A 15,587-nucleotide genomic window follows, 5' to 3' on the forward strand; every position below is an offset into this window, starting at 1 on the left:
AACAATGTTGTATGGTTGCGAATGTTGTAGAGTTGTGCGCAGGAGGATGGATGTGCTGGAAATGAGATGTTTGAGGACAATGTGTGGTGTGAGGTGGTTTGATCGAGTAAGTAACGTAAGGGTAAAAGAGATGTGTGGAAATAAAAAGAGCGTGGTTGAGAGAGCAGAAGAGGGTGTTTTGAAATGGTTTGGGTACATGGAGAGAATCAGTGAGGAAAGATTGACCAAGAGGATATATGTGTCTGAGGTGGAGGGAACGAGGGGAAGTGGGAGACCAAATTGGAGGTGGAAAGATGGAGTGAAAAAGATTTTGTGTGATCGGGGCCTGAACATGCAGGAGGGTGAAAGGAGTGCAAGGAATAGAGTGAATTGGATCGATGTGGTATACCGGGGTTGACGTGCTGTCAGTGGATTGAATCAGGGCATGTGAAGCGTCTGGGTTAAACCATGGAAAGCTGTGTAGGTATGTATATTTGCGTGTGTGGACGTATGTATATACATGTGTATGGGGGTGGGTTTTGCCATTTCTTTCGTCTGTTTCCTTGCGCTACCTCGCAAACGCGGGAGACAGCGACAAAGCAAAAAAAAAAAAAATATATATATATATATCTGGGAGTGGATCTGGCAGCGGATGGAACCATGGAAGCGGAAGTGAATCATAGGGTGGGGGAGGGGGCGAAAATCCTGGGAACCTTGAAGAATGTGTGGAAGTCGAGAACATTATCTCGGAAAGCAGAAATGGGTATGTTTGAAGGAATAGTGGTTCCAACAATGTTGTATGGTTGCGAGACGTGGGCTATGGATAGAGTTGTGCGCAGGAGGGTGGATGTGCTGGAAATGAGATGTTTCAGGACAATGTGTGGTGTGAGGTAGTTTGATCGAGTAAGTAATGTAAGGGTAAGAGAGATGTGTGGAAATAAAAAGAGCGTGGTTGTGAGAGCAGAAGAGGGTGTTTTGAAATGGTTTAGGCACATGGAGAGAATAAGTGAGGAAAGATTGACCAAGAGGATATATGTGTCGGAGGTGGAGGAAACGAGAAGTGGCTGACCAAATTGGAGGTGGAAAGATGGAGTGAAAAAGATTTTGAGTGATCGGGGCCTGAACATGCAGAAGGGTGAAAGGCGGGCAAGGAGTAGAGTGAATTGGGTCGATGTGGTATACCGGGGTTGACATGCTGTCAGTGGACTGAATCAGGGCATGTGAAGCGTCTGGGGTAATCCATGGAAAGTTTTGTGGGGCCTGGATGTGGAAAGGAAGCTGTGGTTTCGGGCATTATTGCGTGACAGCTGGAGACTGAGTGTGAACGAATGGGGCCTTTGTTGTCTTTTCCTAGTGCTACCTCGCACACATGAGGGGGGAGGGGGATGGTATTCCATGTGTGGCGAGGTGGCGATGGGAATGAATAGGGGCAGACAGTGTGATTTGTGTGCATGGGTATATATGTATGTGTCTGTGTGTCTATATATATGTGTACATTGAGATGTATAGGTATGTATATATGCGTGTGTGGGCGTGTGTGTGTGTGTACATTGTGTATGGGGGTGGGTTGTGCCATTTCTTTCGTCTGTTTCCTTGCGCTACCTCGCAAACGCAGGAGACAGCGACAAAGCAAAATAAATAATATATATATATATATATATATATATATATATATATATATATATATATATGCCGCAAACCTACATTCACTGAGAACCAATCACTTTCCTCTCTTCCTACACGAACACATGCCTTACATCCTCGATAAAAACTTTTCACTGCTTCTAACAATTTGCCTCCCACACCATATATTATTAATACCTTCCACAGAGCATCTCTATCAACTCTATCATATGCCTTCTCCAGATCCATAAATGCTACATACAAATCCATTTGTTTTTCTAAGTACTTCTCGCATACACCTGATCAAACACCAAACCAAACACCTGATCCACACATCCTCTACCACTTCTGAAACCACACTGCTCTTCCCCAATCTGACGCTCTGTACATGCCTTCACCCTCTCAATCAATACTCTCCCATATAATTTACCAGGAATACTCAACAAACTTATACCTCTGTAATTTGAGCACTCACTCTTATCCCCTTTGCCTTTGTACAGTGGCACTATGCAAGCATTCCGCCAATCCTCAGGCACCTCACTCTGAGTCATACATACATTAAATAACCTTACCAACCAGTCAACAATACAGTCACCCCCTTTTTTAATAAATTCCACTGCAATGCCATCCAAACCTGCTGCTTTGGCGGCTTTCATCTTCCGTAAAGCTTTTACTACCTCTTCTCTATTTACCAAATCATTTTCCCTAACCCTTTCACTTTGCCCACCACGTCGACCAAGACACACCACATCTGCCACTCTATCATCAAACACGTTCAACAAACCTTCAAAATACTCACTCCATCTCCTTCTCACATCACCACTACTTGTTATCACCTCCCCATTTGCCCCCTCCACTGAAGTTCCCATTTGCTCCCTTGTCTTACGTAGATTATTTACCTCCTTCCAAAACATCTTTTTATTCTGTTTAATTTGTTTATGGAGGGGGTTGTTAGGGAGGTGAATGCAAGAGTTTTGGAAAGAGGGGCAAGTATACAGTCTGTTGTGGGTGAGAGAGCTTGGGAAGTGAGTCAGTTGTTGTTCGCTGATGATACAGCGCTGGTGGCTGATTCATGTAAGAAACTGCAGAAGCTGGTGACTGAGTTTGCTAAAGTTGTGAAAGAAGAAAGTTAAGCGTAAATGTGAATAAGAACAAGGTTATTAGGTACAGTAGGGTTGAGGGTCAAGTAAATTGAGAGGTAAGTTTGAATGGAGAAAAGCTGGAGGAAGTGAGGTGTTTTAGATATCTGGGAGTGGATCTGGCAGCGGATGGAACCATGGAAGCGGAAGTGAATCATATGGTGGGGGAGGGGGCGAGAATTTTGGGAGCCTTGAAGAATGTTTGGAAGTCGAGAACATTATCTCGGAAAGCAAAAATGGGTATGTTTGAAGGAATAGTTGTTCCAATAATGTTGTATGGTTGCCAGGCGTGGGCTATGGATAGAGTTTTGTGCAGGAGGGTGGATGTGCTGGAAATGAGATGTTTGAGGACAATATGTGGTGTGAGGTGGTTTGATCGAGTAAGTAATGTAAGGCTGAGAGAGATGTGTGGAAATAAAAAGAGTGTGGTTGAGAGAGCAGAAGAGTGTGTTTTGGAATGGTTTGGTCACATGGAAAGAATGAGTGGGGAAAGATTGACCAAGAGGATATATGTGTCAGAGGTGGAGGGAACAAGGAGAAGTGGGAGACCAAATTGAAGGTGGAAAGATGGAGTGAAAAAGCTTTTGAGTGATCGGGGCCAGAACATGCAGGAGGGTGAAAGGCGAGCAAGGAATAGAGTGAATTGGAACGATGTGGTATACCGGGGTTGACGTGCTGTCAATGGATTGAACCAGGGCATGTGAAGCGTCTGGGGTAAACCATGCAAAGTGTGTGGGGCCTGGATGTGGAAAGGGAGCTGTGGTTCCGGTGCATTATTACATGACAACTAGAGACTGAGTGTGAACGAATGGGGCCTTTGGTGTTTTTCCTAGCGCTACCTCGCACACATGAGGGGGGAGGGAGTTGTTATTCCAGGTGTGGCGAGGTTGCGATGGGAACAAATAAAGGCAGACAGTATGAATTTATGTACATGTGTATATATGTATATGTCTGTGTGTGTGTATATATATGTGTACAGTGAGCTGTATAGGTATGTATATTGTGCATGGGTGGACATGTATGTATATACATGTGTATGTTTGGTTGGGCCATTCTTTCGTCTGCTTCCTTGCGGTACCTCCCTGGTGCGGGAGACGGCGACAAAGCAAAATAAATAAATAAATATATTTATAAATATATTTTCTTTTTTTTTTTTTTTTTCCAAAAGAAGGAACAGAGGGGGCCAGGTGAGGATATTCCAAAAAAGGCCCAGTCCTCTGTTCTTAACGCTACCTCGCTAACGCGGGAAATGGCGAATAGTTTAAAAGAAAAGAAAATATATATATATATATATATATATATATATATATATATATATATATATATATATATATATATATATATATATATATATATATATATAGTGAGGGTTATAGTGATGGGTGATTTGAATGCAAAGGTGAGTAATGTGGCAGTTGAGTGAGTAATTGGTATATGTGGGTTGTTCAGTGTTGTAAATGGAAATGGTGAAGAGCTTGTTGATTTATGTGCTTAAAAAGGACTGGTGATTAAAATACCTGGTTTAAAAAGAGAGATATATATAAGCATATGTACCTAAGTAGAAAAGATGGCCAGAGAGAGTTATTGGATTACGTGTTAATTGATAGGCGCGCGAAAGAGACTTTTGGATGTTAATGTCTTATCATTATCTTGTGGAGGCGAAGGTGAAGATTTGTAGAGGTTTTCAGAAAGGAAGAGGGAATGTTGTGGTAAAGAGAGTGGTGAGAGTGAGTGAGTTTGGGAAGGAGACTCGTGTGAGGAAGTACCAGGAGAGACTGAGAACAGAATGAAAAAAGGTGAGAAAAAAGGAGGTAAGGGGAGTTGGGGAGGAATGGGATGTATTTAGGGAAGCAGTGATGGTTTGCACAAAAGATGCTTGTGGCATGAGAAGCGTGGGAGGTGGGCAGATTTTAAAGGGTCGTGAGTTGTGGGATGAAGTAGTAAGATTATTAGTGGAAGAGGGGAGAGAGGCATTTGGGCGATTTTTGAAGGGAAATAATGCAAATGAGTGGGAGATGTGTAAAAGAAAAAGACAGGAGGACAAGAGAAAGGTGCAAGAGGTGAAAAAGAGGGCAAATGAGGGTTAGGGTGAGAGAGTATCATTAAATTTTAGGGAGACTAAAAAGATGTTTTGGAAGGAGGTAAATAAAGTGCGTAAGACAAGGGAGCAAATGGGAACTTCAGTGAAGGGCGCAAATGGGGAGATGATAACAAGTAGTGGTGATGTGAGAAGGAGGTAGAGTGAGTATTCTGAGGGTTTGTTGAATGTGTTTGATGATAGAGTGGCAGATATAGGGTGTTTAGGTCGAGGTGGTGTGCAAAGTGAGAGAGTTAGGGAGGATGATTTGGTAAACAGAGAAGAGGTAGTAAAAGCTTTCCGGCAAATGAAAGCCTGCAAGGCAGCGGTTTAGATACCACTGCAGTGGAATTCATTAAAAAAGGGGGTGACTGTATTGTTGACTGTTTGGTAAGGTTATTTAATGTATGTTTGATTCATGGAGAGGTGCCTGAGGATTGGCGGAATGCGTGCATAGTGCCATTGTACAAAGGCAAAGGGGACAAAGGTGAGTGCTCAAATTACAGAGGTATAAGCTTGTTGAGTATTCCTGGGATATTATATGGAAGGGTATTGATTGAGAGGGTAAATGCATGTACAAAGCATCATATTGGGGAAGAGCAGTGTGGTTTCAGAAGTGGTAGAGGATGTGTGGTTCACGTGTTAGCTTTGAAGAATGTATGTGAGAAATAATTAGAAAAGCAAATGGATTTCTATGTAGCATTTTTGGATCTGGAGAGGCATATGACAAAGCTGATAGAGATGTTCTATGGAAGGGATTAAGAATATATGGTGTGGGAGGCAAGTTGTTAGAAGCAGTGGAAAGTTTTTATTGAGGATGTAAGGCATGTGAACGTGTAAGAAGAGAGGAAAGTGATTGGTTCTCAGCGAATGTAGGTTTGCGGCAGGGGTGTGTGATGTCTCCATGGTTGTTTAATTTGTTTATGGATGGGTTTGTTAGGGAAGTGAATTCAAGGGTTTTGAAAAGAGGGGCAAGTATGCAGTCTGTTGGGGATGAGAGAGCTTGGGAAGTGAGTCAGTTGTTGTTCGCTGATGATACAGCGCTGGTGGCTGATTCTTGTGAGAAACTGCAGAAGCTGGTGACTAAGTTTGGTAAATTGTGTGAAAGAAGAAATTTGAGAGTAAATGTGAATAAGAGCAAGGTTATTAGGTACAGTAGGGTCGAGGGTCAAGTCAATTTTGAGGTAAGTTTGAATGGAGAAAAACTGGAGGAAGTGAAGTGTTTTAAATATCTGGGACTGCATTTGGCAGCGGATGGAACCATGGAAGCGGAAGGGAATCATAGGGTGGGGGAGGGGGTGAAAATTTAGGGAGCGTTGAAGACTGTGTGGAAGTCGAGAACATTATCTCGGAAAGGAAATATGTGTATGTTTGAAGGAAAAGTGGTTCCATTAATGTTGTATGGTTGCGAGGCGTGGGCTACGGATAGAGTTGTGCGGAGGAGGGTGGATATTCTGGAAATGAGATGTTTAAGTACAATATGTGGTGTGAGGTGGTTTGATCGAGTAAGTAATAATAGGGAAAGAGAGATGTGTGGTAATAAAAAGAGTGTGGTTGAGAGAGCAGAAGAGGGTGTTTTGAAATGGTTTGGGTACATGGAGAGAATGAGTGAGGAAAGATTGACCAAGGGGATGTATGTGTCAGAGATGGAGGGAACGAGGAGAGGTGGGAGACCAAATTGGAGGTGGAAAGATGGAATGAAAAGGATTTTGAGTGAGCGGGGCCTGAACATGCAGGAGGGTGTAAGGCGTGCAAGGAATAGAGTGAATTGGAACGATGTGGTATACCGTGGTCGACGTGCTGTCAATGGATTGAACCAGGGCATATGAAGCGTCTGGGAAAACCATGGGAAGTTCTGTGGGGCCTGGATGTGGAAAGGGAGCTGTGGTTTCAGTGCATTATTCCATGACCGCTAGAGACTGGGTGTGAACGAATGGGGCTTTTGTTGTCTTCCTAGCGCTACCTCGCGCACATGAGGGGGAAAGGGATTGTTATTTCATGTGTGACAGGGTGGCGTTGGGAATGAATAAAAGCAGACAGTATGGATTGTGTACATGTGTATGTATATATATATATATATATATATATATATATATATATATATATATATATATACATGTCTGTGTGTGTATATATATGTATATATGTGTGTGTGTATATATATGTATACGTTGAGATGTATACGTATGTATATTTGCGTGTGTGGACGTGTATGTATATACATGTACATGTGTGTGGGTTGGGCCATTCTTTCGTCTGTTTCCTTGCGCTACCTCGCTAACGCGGGAGACAGCGACAAAGTAAAAAAAAACATAGATGAATAAATATATTTATATATATATTCATATATATATATATATATATATATATATATCATACAAAGCTCCAACAGCCAGGATCGAACCTGGGACCCCTTGTGCAAGAGGCAGGCATGCTAACCGCTAGGCTAAGGGACTGTATAATAGGAAACAACTATTCGAAATACTAAGTACTCGAATACCCTTCGTCTCACAATGGTTGTTTCCTATTATACAGTCCCTTAGCCTAGCGGTTAGCATGCCTGCCTCTTGCACAAGGGGTCCCAGGTTCGATCCTGGCTGTTGGAGCTTTGTATGTTCTATGAAGGTGCGCGTTCATAAACACTTTATTCGTATTCATATAACTCCGCGTTGTACAGTCAGGTTCGGTAAAACGCTATTAGCTTGCTATGTGTTCTGTTCGGAAACAACCGATAGACCCCGTTGCTCACCATTGTGAGACGAAGGGTATTCGAGTACTTAGTATTTCGAATAGTTGTTTCCTATTATACAGTCCCTTAGCCTAGCGGTTAGCATGCCTGCCTCTTGCACAAGAGGTCCCAGGTTCGATCCTGGCTGTTGGAGGTTTGTATGTTCTGTGAAGGTGCGCGTTCATATACACTATATTCGTATATATATATATATATATATCTTTTTTTTTTTTTGCTTTGTCGCTGTCTCCCGCGTTTTCGAGGTAGCGCAAGGAAACAGACGAAAGAAATGGCAAAACCCACCCCCATACACATGTATATACATACGTCCACACACGCAAATATACATACCTACACAGCTTTCCATGGTTTTCCCCAGACGCTTCACATGCCCTGATTCAATCCATTGACAGCACGTCAACCCCGGTATACCACATCGATCCAATTCACTCTATTCCTTGCCCTCCTTTCACCCTCCTGCATGTTCAGGCCCCGATCACACAAAATCTTTTTCACTCCATCTTTCCACCTCCAATTTGGTCTCCCACATCTCGTTCCCTCCACCTCCGACACATATATCCTCTTAGACAATCTTTCCTCACTCATTCTCTCCATGTGCCCAAACCATTTCAAAACACCCTCTTCTGCTTTCTCAACCACTCTCTTTTTATTTCCACACATCTCTCTTACCCTTACGTTACTTACTCGATCAAACCACCTCACACCACACATTGTCCTCAAACATCTCATTTCCAGCACATCCATCCTCCTGCGCACAATTCTATCCATAGCCCACGCCTCGCAGCCATACAACATTGTTGGAACCACTATTCCTTCAAACATACCCATTTTTGCTTTCCGAGATAATGTTCTCGACTTCCACACATTCTTCAAAGCTCACAAAATTTTCGCCCCCTCCCCCACCCTATGATCCACTTCCGCTTCCATGGTTCCATCCGCTGCCAGATCCACTCCTAGATATCTAAAACACTTTACTTCCTGCAGTTTTTCTCCATTCAAACTTACCTCTCAATTGACTTGACCCTCAACCCTACTGTACCTTGTAACCTTGCTCTTATTCACATTTACTCTTAACTTTCTTCTTTCACACACTTTACCAAACTCAGTCACCAGCTTCTGCAGTTTCTCACATGAATCAGCCACCAGCGCTGTATCATCAGCGAACAAGAACTGACTCACTTCCCAAGCTCTCTCATCCCCAACAGACTTCATACTTGCCCCTCTTTCCAAAACTCTTGCATTCACCTTCCTAACAACCCCATCCATAAACATATAAATATATATATATATATATATATATATATATATATATATATATATATATATATATATATATATATATGACTGGGAGGTATAAAAAAAGTAAGAGGCAGGAGGTCAAGATTAAGGTGCAAGAGGTGAAAAAGAGGGTATATGATAGTCGGTTTGAGAGAGTATGATTAAATTTCAGGCTGAAAAAAATATTTTTTTTTAATGTGTTAAATAAAGTGCGTAAGGCACGAGAACAAATGGGAAAGTCTTTGAAGTTCGTTAATGGGGATGTAATAACAAGTAGTGGTGATGTGATAAGGAGACTGAGTGAGTATTTTGAAATTTCTTTGACCGTGTTAGATGATAGAGTGGCATTTATAGGGTATTTTGGTCGAGGTGGTGTATGAAGTGAGAGTTTTAGTGAGAATGATTTGGTACACAGAGAAGAGGTAATGGAAACCTTGCGGACGATGAAAGCCGGCAATGCGGCGGGTTTGGATGGTATTGCAGTGGAGTCTATCTAAAAAGGGGTTTGTAAGGATATGTAATGTATGCATGGCTCATGGTGAAGTGCCTGAGGATTGGCGGAATGCATGCATAGTGCCATTGTATAAAGGCAAAGGGGATAAAGGTGAGTGTTCAAATTACAGAGGTATATGTTTGTTGAGTATTCTTGGAAAATTATGTGGGAGGGTAATAACTGAGAGAGTGAAGGCATGTACAGATTGGGGAAAAGCAGTGTGGTTTCCGAAGTGGTAGAGGATGTGTGGATCAGGTGTTTGCTTTGAGGAATGCATGTAAGAAATACTTAGAAAGGCAAATCGATCTGTATATAGGATTTTTGGATCTACAGAAGGCATATGATAGATTTCATGGAGATACTCTATGGAAGGTATCAAAAATATATGGTGTGGGAGGTAAGTTGTTAGAAGCAGTGAAATTATTTTATCGAGGAAGCAACGCATGTGTACGAGTAGGAAGAGAGGAAAGTGATTGGTTCTCAGTGAATGATGGTTTGCGGCAGGGGTACGTGATGTCTCTGTGGTTGTTTAATTTTTCTTATGGATGTGGTTGTCAGGGAGGTGAAGGGAAGAATTTTGGAGAGAGGGGCAAGTATGAAGTGTGTTGTGGATGAGAGAGCTTGGTAGTGAGTCAGTTGTTGTTCGCTGATGATACAGCGCTTTTGGCTGATTCCTGTGAGAAACTGAAGAAGATGGTGACTGAGTTTGGTAAAGTATGTGAAAGAAGAAAGCTGACAGTAATTTTGAATAAGGACAATGTTCTTAGGTACAGTATGGTTGAAAGACAACTCAACTGGGAGGTAAGTTAGAATGGAGAAAAACGTGAGGTACTGAAACGCTTTAGATATCTGCGAGCGGATTTAGCAGCGTATGGAACAACGGAAGGGGAAGTGAGTTACAGGGTGGCTGAGGGGGCGAGAGCTCTGGGAGCGTTGAAAGATGTGCGGAAGGTGAAAACATTATCTCGAAAAGCAAAAATGGCTATAATTGAAGAAATAGTAGTTACAACAATGTTATATGTTTGCGAGACGCGGGCTAGAGTTATTGTTGTGCGGAGGAGGGAAGATGAGTTGGAAATGAAATGTTTGAGGATAGTATGTGGTGTGAGGTGCTTTGATCGAGTAAGTAACGAAAGGGTAAGAGAAATTTGCGATAATAAAATGAATGTGGTTGAGAGAGCAGAAGAGGGTGTTTGGAAATGGCTTGTTCACACGGAGAGAATGAATGAGGAAAGAATGACAAAGAGGATACATATGTCAAAGGTGGAAGGAACGAGAAGTGAAAGACCAAATTGAAGGTGGAAAGATAGAGTGAAAAAGATTTTGAGCGTTCGGAGCCTGAATATGCAGAAGGTTGAAAGGCGTGTAAGCAATAGAGTGAATTGGAACGAGTTGGTATCCCGGGGTCGAAATTCTGTCAATGGATTGAACCAGGGCATGTGAAGCGTTTGGGTAAACAATGAAAAATGTTTGGGACATGGATGTGAAAGGGCGCTCTGGTTTCCTAGACACTGAGTGTGAACAAATGTGGCCTTTGTTGTCTTTTCCTAGCGCTACCTAGCGTCATGCGGAGGGATGGGGTTGTCATTTCATATGTGGCGGAGTGGCGACGAGAATGAATAAAGTCAGCAAGTATGAATTATATATATATATATATATATATATATATATATATATATATATATATATATATATATATATATATATATATATATATATATATATATATATATATATATATATATATATCTTTCTTTTTCTTTCGTACTATTCGCCATTTCCCGCATTAGCGAGGTAGCGTTAAGAACAGAGGACTGGGCCTTTGAGGGAATATCCTCACCTGGCCCCCTTCTCTGTTCCTTCTTTTGGAAAATTGAAAAAAATGAGAGGGGAGGATTTCCAGCCACCCGCTCCCTCTCCTTTTAGTCGCCTCCTACGACACGCAGGGAATACGTGGGAAGTATTCTTTCTCCCCTATCCCCAGGGATAATATATATATATATATGTATGTAGTGCCAATCCTTAGGCACTCCGCCATGAACTATTCATACATCGAATATCCTTACCAACCAATCAATAACCAAGTCACCCACTTTCTTAACAATTCGCACTGCAATACCATCCATACCCGTTGCCTTGCCGGCTTTTATCTTCCGCAAAGCTTTTACTACCTCTTCTCTCTTAACCAAACCATTCTCCCTAAACCTCTCACTTTGCGCTCCACCCCTACCAAAGCCACTCAATAATAAAGAATATTCAACAAACCTTCAAAATACTCACTCCATCTCCTTCTCACTTCATGACTACCCGTTTAGACCTTTCACCGATGTTCCCATTTGTTTTCTTGTCTTACGCATATTATTTACCTCTTCCAAAGCATCTTTTCTTCTTAGAATTTAATGATTCTCTCTCATCTCAACTCTCAATTGTCGTTTTTTTCAACCCTTGCACCTTTCTTTTGACCTTCTGCCTCTTTCTTTTATACACCTCCTAATCATTGCGCTCCTTCTTTGTAGGTATCGTCCAAACGCCTCTCTTCTCTCTTTCACTAACAACTTTACTTCTTCATCCACCACTTAATACCCTTTCTAATCTGCCCACCTCCCACCTTTCTCATGACACATGCATGTTTTATACAAGTGTTCGGTTATCTTGCAAAATATCTTAGACATAATTCTATATAGTGTTATGAAGAGTTATTTGAGACTATAAAGACTTAATGAAACACAAACATTTATATGACACCAATTTTCTCACCAGGTATAGATACGTGCGTCCTCCAGACAGGTCCTGGGGAATTAAGTTGGACGATGGCACGTGGACCGGCATGGTTGGTATAGTGGGCAGGAAGGTAAGGTGAGAGAGAGAGAGAGAGAGAGAGAGAGAGAGAGAGAGAGAGAGAGAGAGAGAGAGAGAGAGAGAGAGAGAGAGAGAGAGAGAGAGAGAGAGAGAGAGAGAGAGAGAGAGAGAGAGAGAGAGAGAGAGAGAGAGAGAGAGAGATTTCAACGATGTAATGGCTAGTATATAATGCATGTTCAAAAGATGTATAACATCTAGGTGTATCTGATGATGTTAGTGTCGTATACTCAACATATCTTGACTCTTTTCATTTACGTCTTTTTTAGGAGGCAGACTTTGGTCTTGGTCCCTACGATCTCACTGCTCTACGAGCTGAGGTCGTAGACTTTACGAGTCCAGTCCTGACGCAAACTGTGAGGATTGTTGGTGCGCGGGGACGGCCAGAGGTGGACCCGTGGGGCTTCCTGATGCCTCTCACACCCCTTGTGTGGGCGACCATTCTGACGACGCTGTTGGTGCTGCCTTTAATAACACTCTTATTGTCCACATGTTCCGGCCTGAACATCACCAGTAACCAAGCTTTATTTAGTTACACTCGAGTGCTTTTTCAACAAGGTAAGCAGATACTTTATTCATCTAATTAATGATCAGTAAAAACAATATTGTAGTCATGAATGTATCGTCTTATGTTATGATACATGTTTTTCAAGACATGAATGTGTGTGTGTGTGTGTGTGTGTGTGTGTGTGTGTGTGTGTGTGTGTGTGTTGGTAGCCAGTACCGTCTCAGATTTGATAAAGACAATAAAGTGTATACCTAAAGTGTTGACGCAGACGACACAGACATGATGCTTCTAAGAGCTAGCTATGCAACACTTAACACTTAAAATTCTATATTTAGGTCATCTTTTCATGGAAGAATCTCATCTGAAAGCATAGAAATATATAGTTTACGTTAACACAATAGAATGATGACAATATGTCCGATTGTATCGTCTATATAAGAAACAGGAAACTCAGTTTTGTTCTGCTCATAAACATTTTTAGAAATAACAAAGTTTTATTTCATCATATCATTTCGGTTCAAAAGGAAATCTTGCGTCCTCTTTTTTTTCAGAATTTACTTTATTTCCTTCAGTCGACAACTGAACTAGGCGCAACAAGACTCGGGATAAGAGAAATTACCACATGACTGATGACTCGCTCAATATTTTGGTACATACGCTAGATGTCACCAGCGATATTTTCCTCAAATATCTATCAACAAATATAATCTTATCTTCTCTTCCCATACCACATACTACAGATGCAATTGACATATCTGTTCACCAAAGTCCAAAGCCAGTTTTTACACATACTTTCACCTTCCTTTTCCCGCGGGACATTGCAGTGTAAGACAGTACTTGTTACTACTCCATCATGTAATACGTTGGCTGAAAGGTCATGTATGATGAGAACATTTCTTGCTGTTTTTTAACTGAATACAGGACAGCTACGAGCACTCATACCACATCTGTGAACCATTGGGCTCAGCTCTGTGGCATATAACTCCTCTTGTTCTGGGAGATTCAAGTGAGCCAACACTACCAATCGATATCTGTTCACTTTCTTTTTTTTTCAGATATGAATGGGATGCGGAAGGTAAATTCTGGCTATCATAAAGCTCTCCAATTCCTGGATAATCATTATCACATGCAAGTCTTAACAAATCAGTGTTGAATATTTCTTTGTGCTTCGCTTCATGAGTGAAGAGAAGAGAAAAGTATTGTTGCTGAGAAGTTGATAGTGATCGTACTGCCATAAGAAAAGACAACCCTGCTACCTAACCTACCCTTACATCAACAGATAACTCAGTGCCTCCAGACATGTGGTGGGAGCGGCTAGTGTTGGGGGCGTGGATGATGATGACGCTGGTGTTAACACGGAGCTACGCTGGTAACCTCATGTCATTTTTAGCCGTGAGACACATCTCCCAACCATACCAGTCCTTCCGGCATGTGATGGATGACCCGTCTGTTACAATGATATGGATGGGAAACTCATCTTATGTGCAGTATTTCCGAGTAAGTTTTTGTTTTCCGTTGTTTCATAATGCTATGATATATACGTAAAAGGAAAGATGCAGATTCTTATACAATACACATCATTTGGTGATCTGTAGTTTAAGAGAATGAATAGGTAATACATGAAACTGTTCTACCTCAACCTACATCCTATTCCCTAAAAGTTTAGGAATATTGGTAACTTTCCCTCACAGGTTGGGTGCTACTTCATGGAAGGGACTGATCTCTGACTATGAGTTGTTCATCCATATTTCCCAGTGGTAAAATCTGTCACTAAGACTGATTTAGTCATATCTTTTCAGCCCTAATTTTCGCTAGGATTGAAAGGATATTAACATGTTTGACTTATAGTATATATGAATATTGTATATATGTATGTATATGTAATAAACATATTTCAATTTCTAAAACGGTAAACAGAAGGAGTCAAGTGCGTAGTGCTCATCCTCCTGGAAGGCTTAGGGTGTCTGAATGTGTGAGGATGTAACCACACACATTTGAAGGAATAGTGGTTCCAACAATATTATATGGTAGCGAGGCGTTGGTTATAGAGAGTTGTGCGGAGGAGAGTGGATGTGCTAGAAATGAGATGTTTGAGGACAATATGTCGTGCGAGGTGCTTTGATTGAGTAAGTAATAATAGGGTATGAGAGATGTGTTGTAATAAAAAGAGTGTGGTTGAGAGAGAAGAGGAGGGTGTTTTGAAATGGTTTGGTCACATGGAAGGAATGAATGAGGAAAGATTGATCTAGATGATGTATGTGTCAAAGGTGGAGGGAACGAGAAGTAGGAGATATAAATTGGAGGTGGAAAGATGGAGTGAAAAAGATTTTGAGTGATCGGGGCCTGAACATGCAGGAGGGTGAAAGGCTTGCAAGGAATAGGGTGAATTGGAACGATGTGGTATATCGGGGTCAACGTGCTGTTAATGGACAGAACAAGGGCATGTGAAGAGTTTGGGGTAAAACATGGAAAGTTCCGTGGGTCCTGGATGTGGAAAGGGAGCTTTGGTTTCGGTGCATTATACAAGACTGCTAGAGACTGAGTGTGAACGAATGTGGCCTTTGTTGTCTTCTTCTAGCGTTACCTCGTGCATATGCGGGGGGAGGGGATTGTTATTTCATGTGTGTGTGTGTGTGTGTGTGTGTGTGAGTGTGTGTGTGTGTATGGGGGGGGGGGAGGTTGGCGAAGGGAAAGAATAAAGGTAGAAATATGAATTATGTGCATGTGTATATATGTATGTGTCTGTGTGTATATATATATATATATATATATATATATATATATATATATATATATATATATATATATATATATATATATATATATATATATATACATATATTATATATATATATACGTTGAGGTGTATGAGTATGTATATTTGC

General features: G+C 41.4%; 1 protein-coding gene across 1 annotated transcript in view; it reads left to right on the forward strand.

Moving 5' to 3' along the window:
• The window catches only part of LOC139763314 (uncharacterized), a 101,177-nt gene that overhangs the window by 74,036 nt on the left and 11,554 nt on the right, over positions 1–15,587 (forward strand). Inside the window, exons 7-9 of the mRNA XM_071689336.1 lie at positions 12,099–12,189; positions 12,464–12,752; positions 13,982–14,199. Of these exons, the coding sequence (XP_071545437.1) occupies positions 12,099–12,189; positions 12,464–12,752; positions 13,982–14,199 (598 nt within the window). The remainder of the gene's footprint in view (positions 1–12,098; positions 12,190–12,463; positions 12,753–13,981; positions 14,200–15,587) is intronic.

The sequence above is a fragment of the Panulirus ornatus genome, chromosome 46 (assembly GCF_036320965.1).
Source record: "Panulirus ornatus isolate Po-2019 chromosome 46, ASM3632096v1, whole genome shotgun sequence".
In the NCBI taxonomy this organism is placed as follows: domain Eukaryota; kingdom Metazoa; phylum Arthropoda; class Malacostraca; order Decapoda; family Palinuridae; genus Panulirus; species Panulirus ornatus.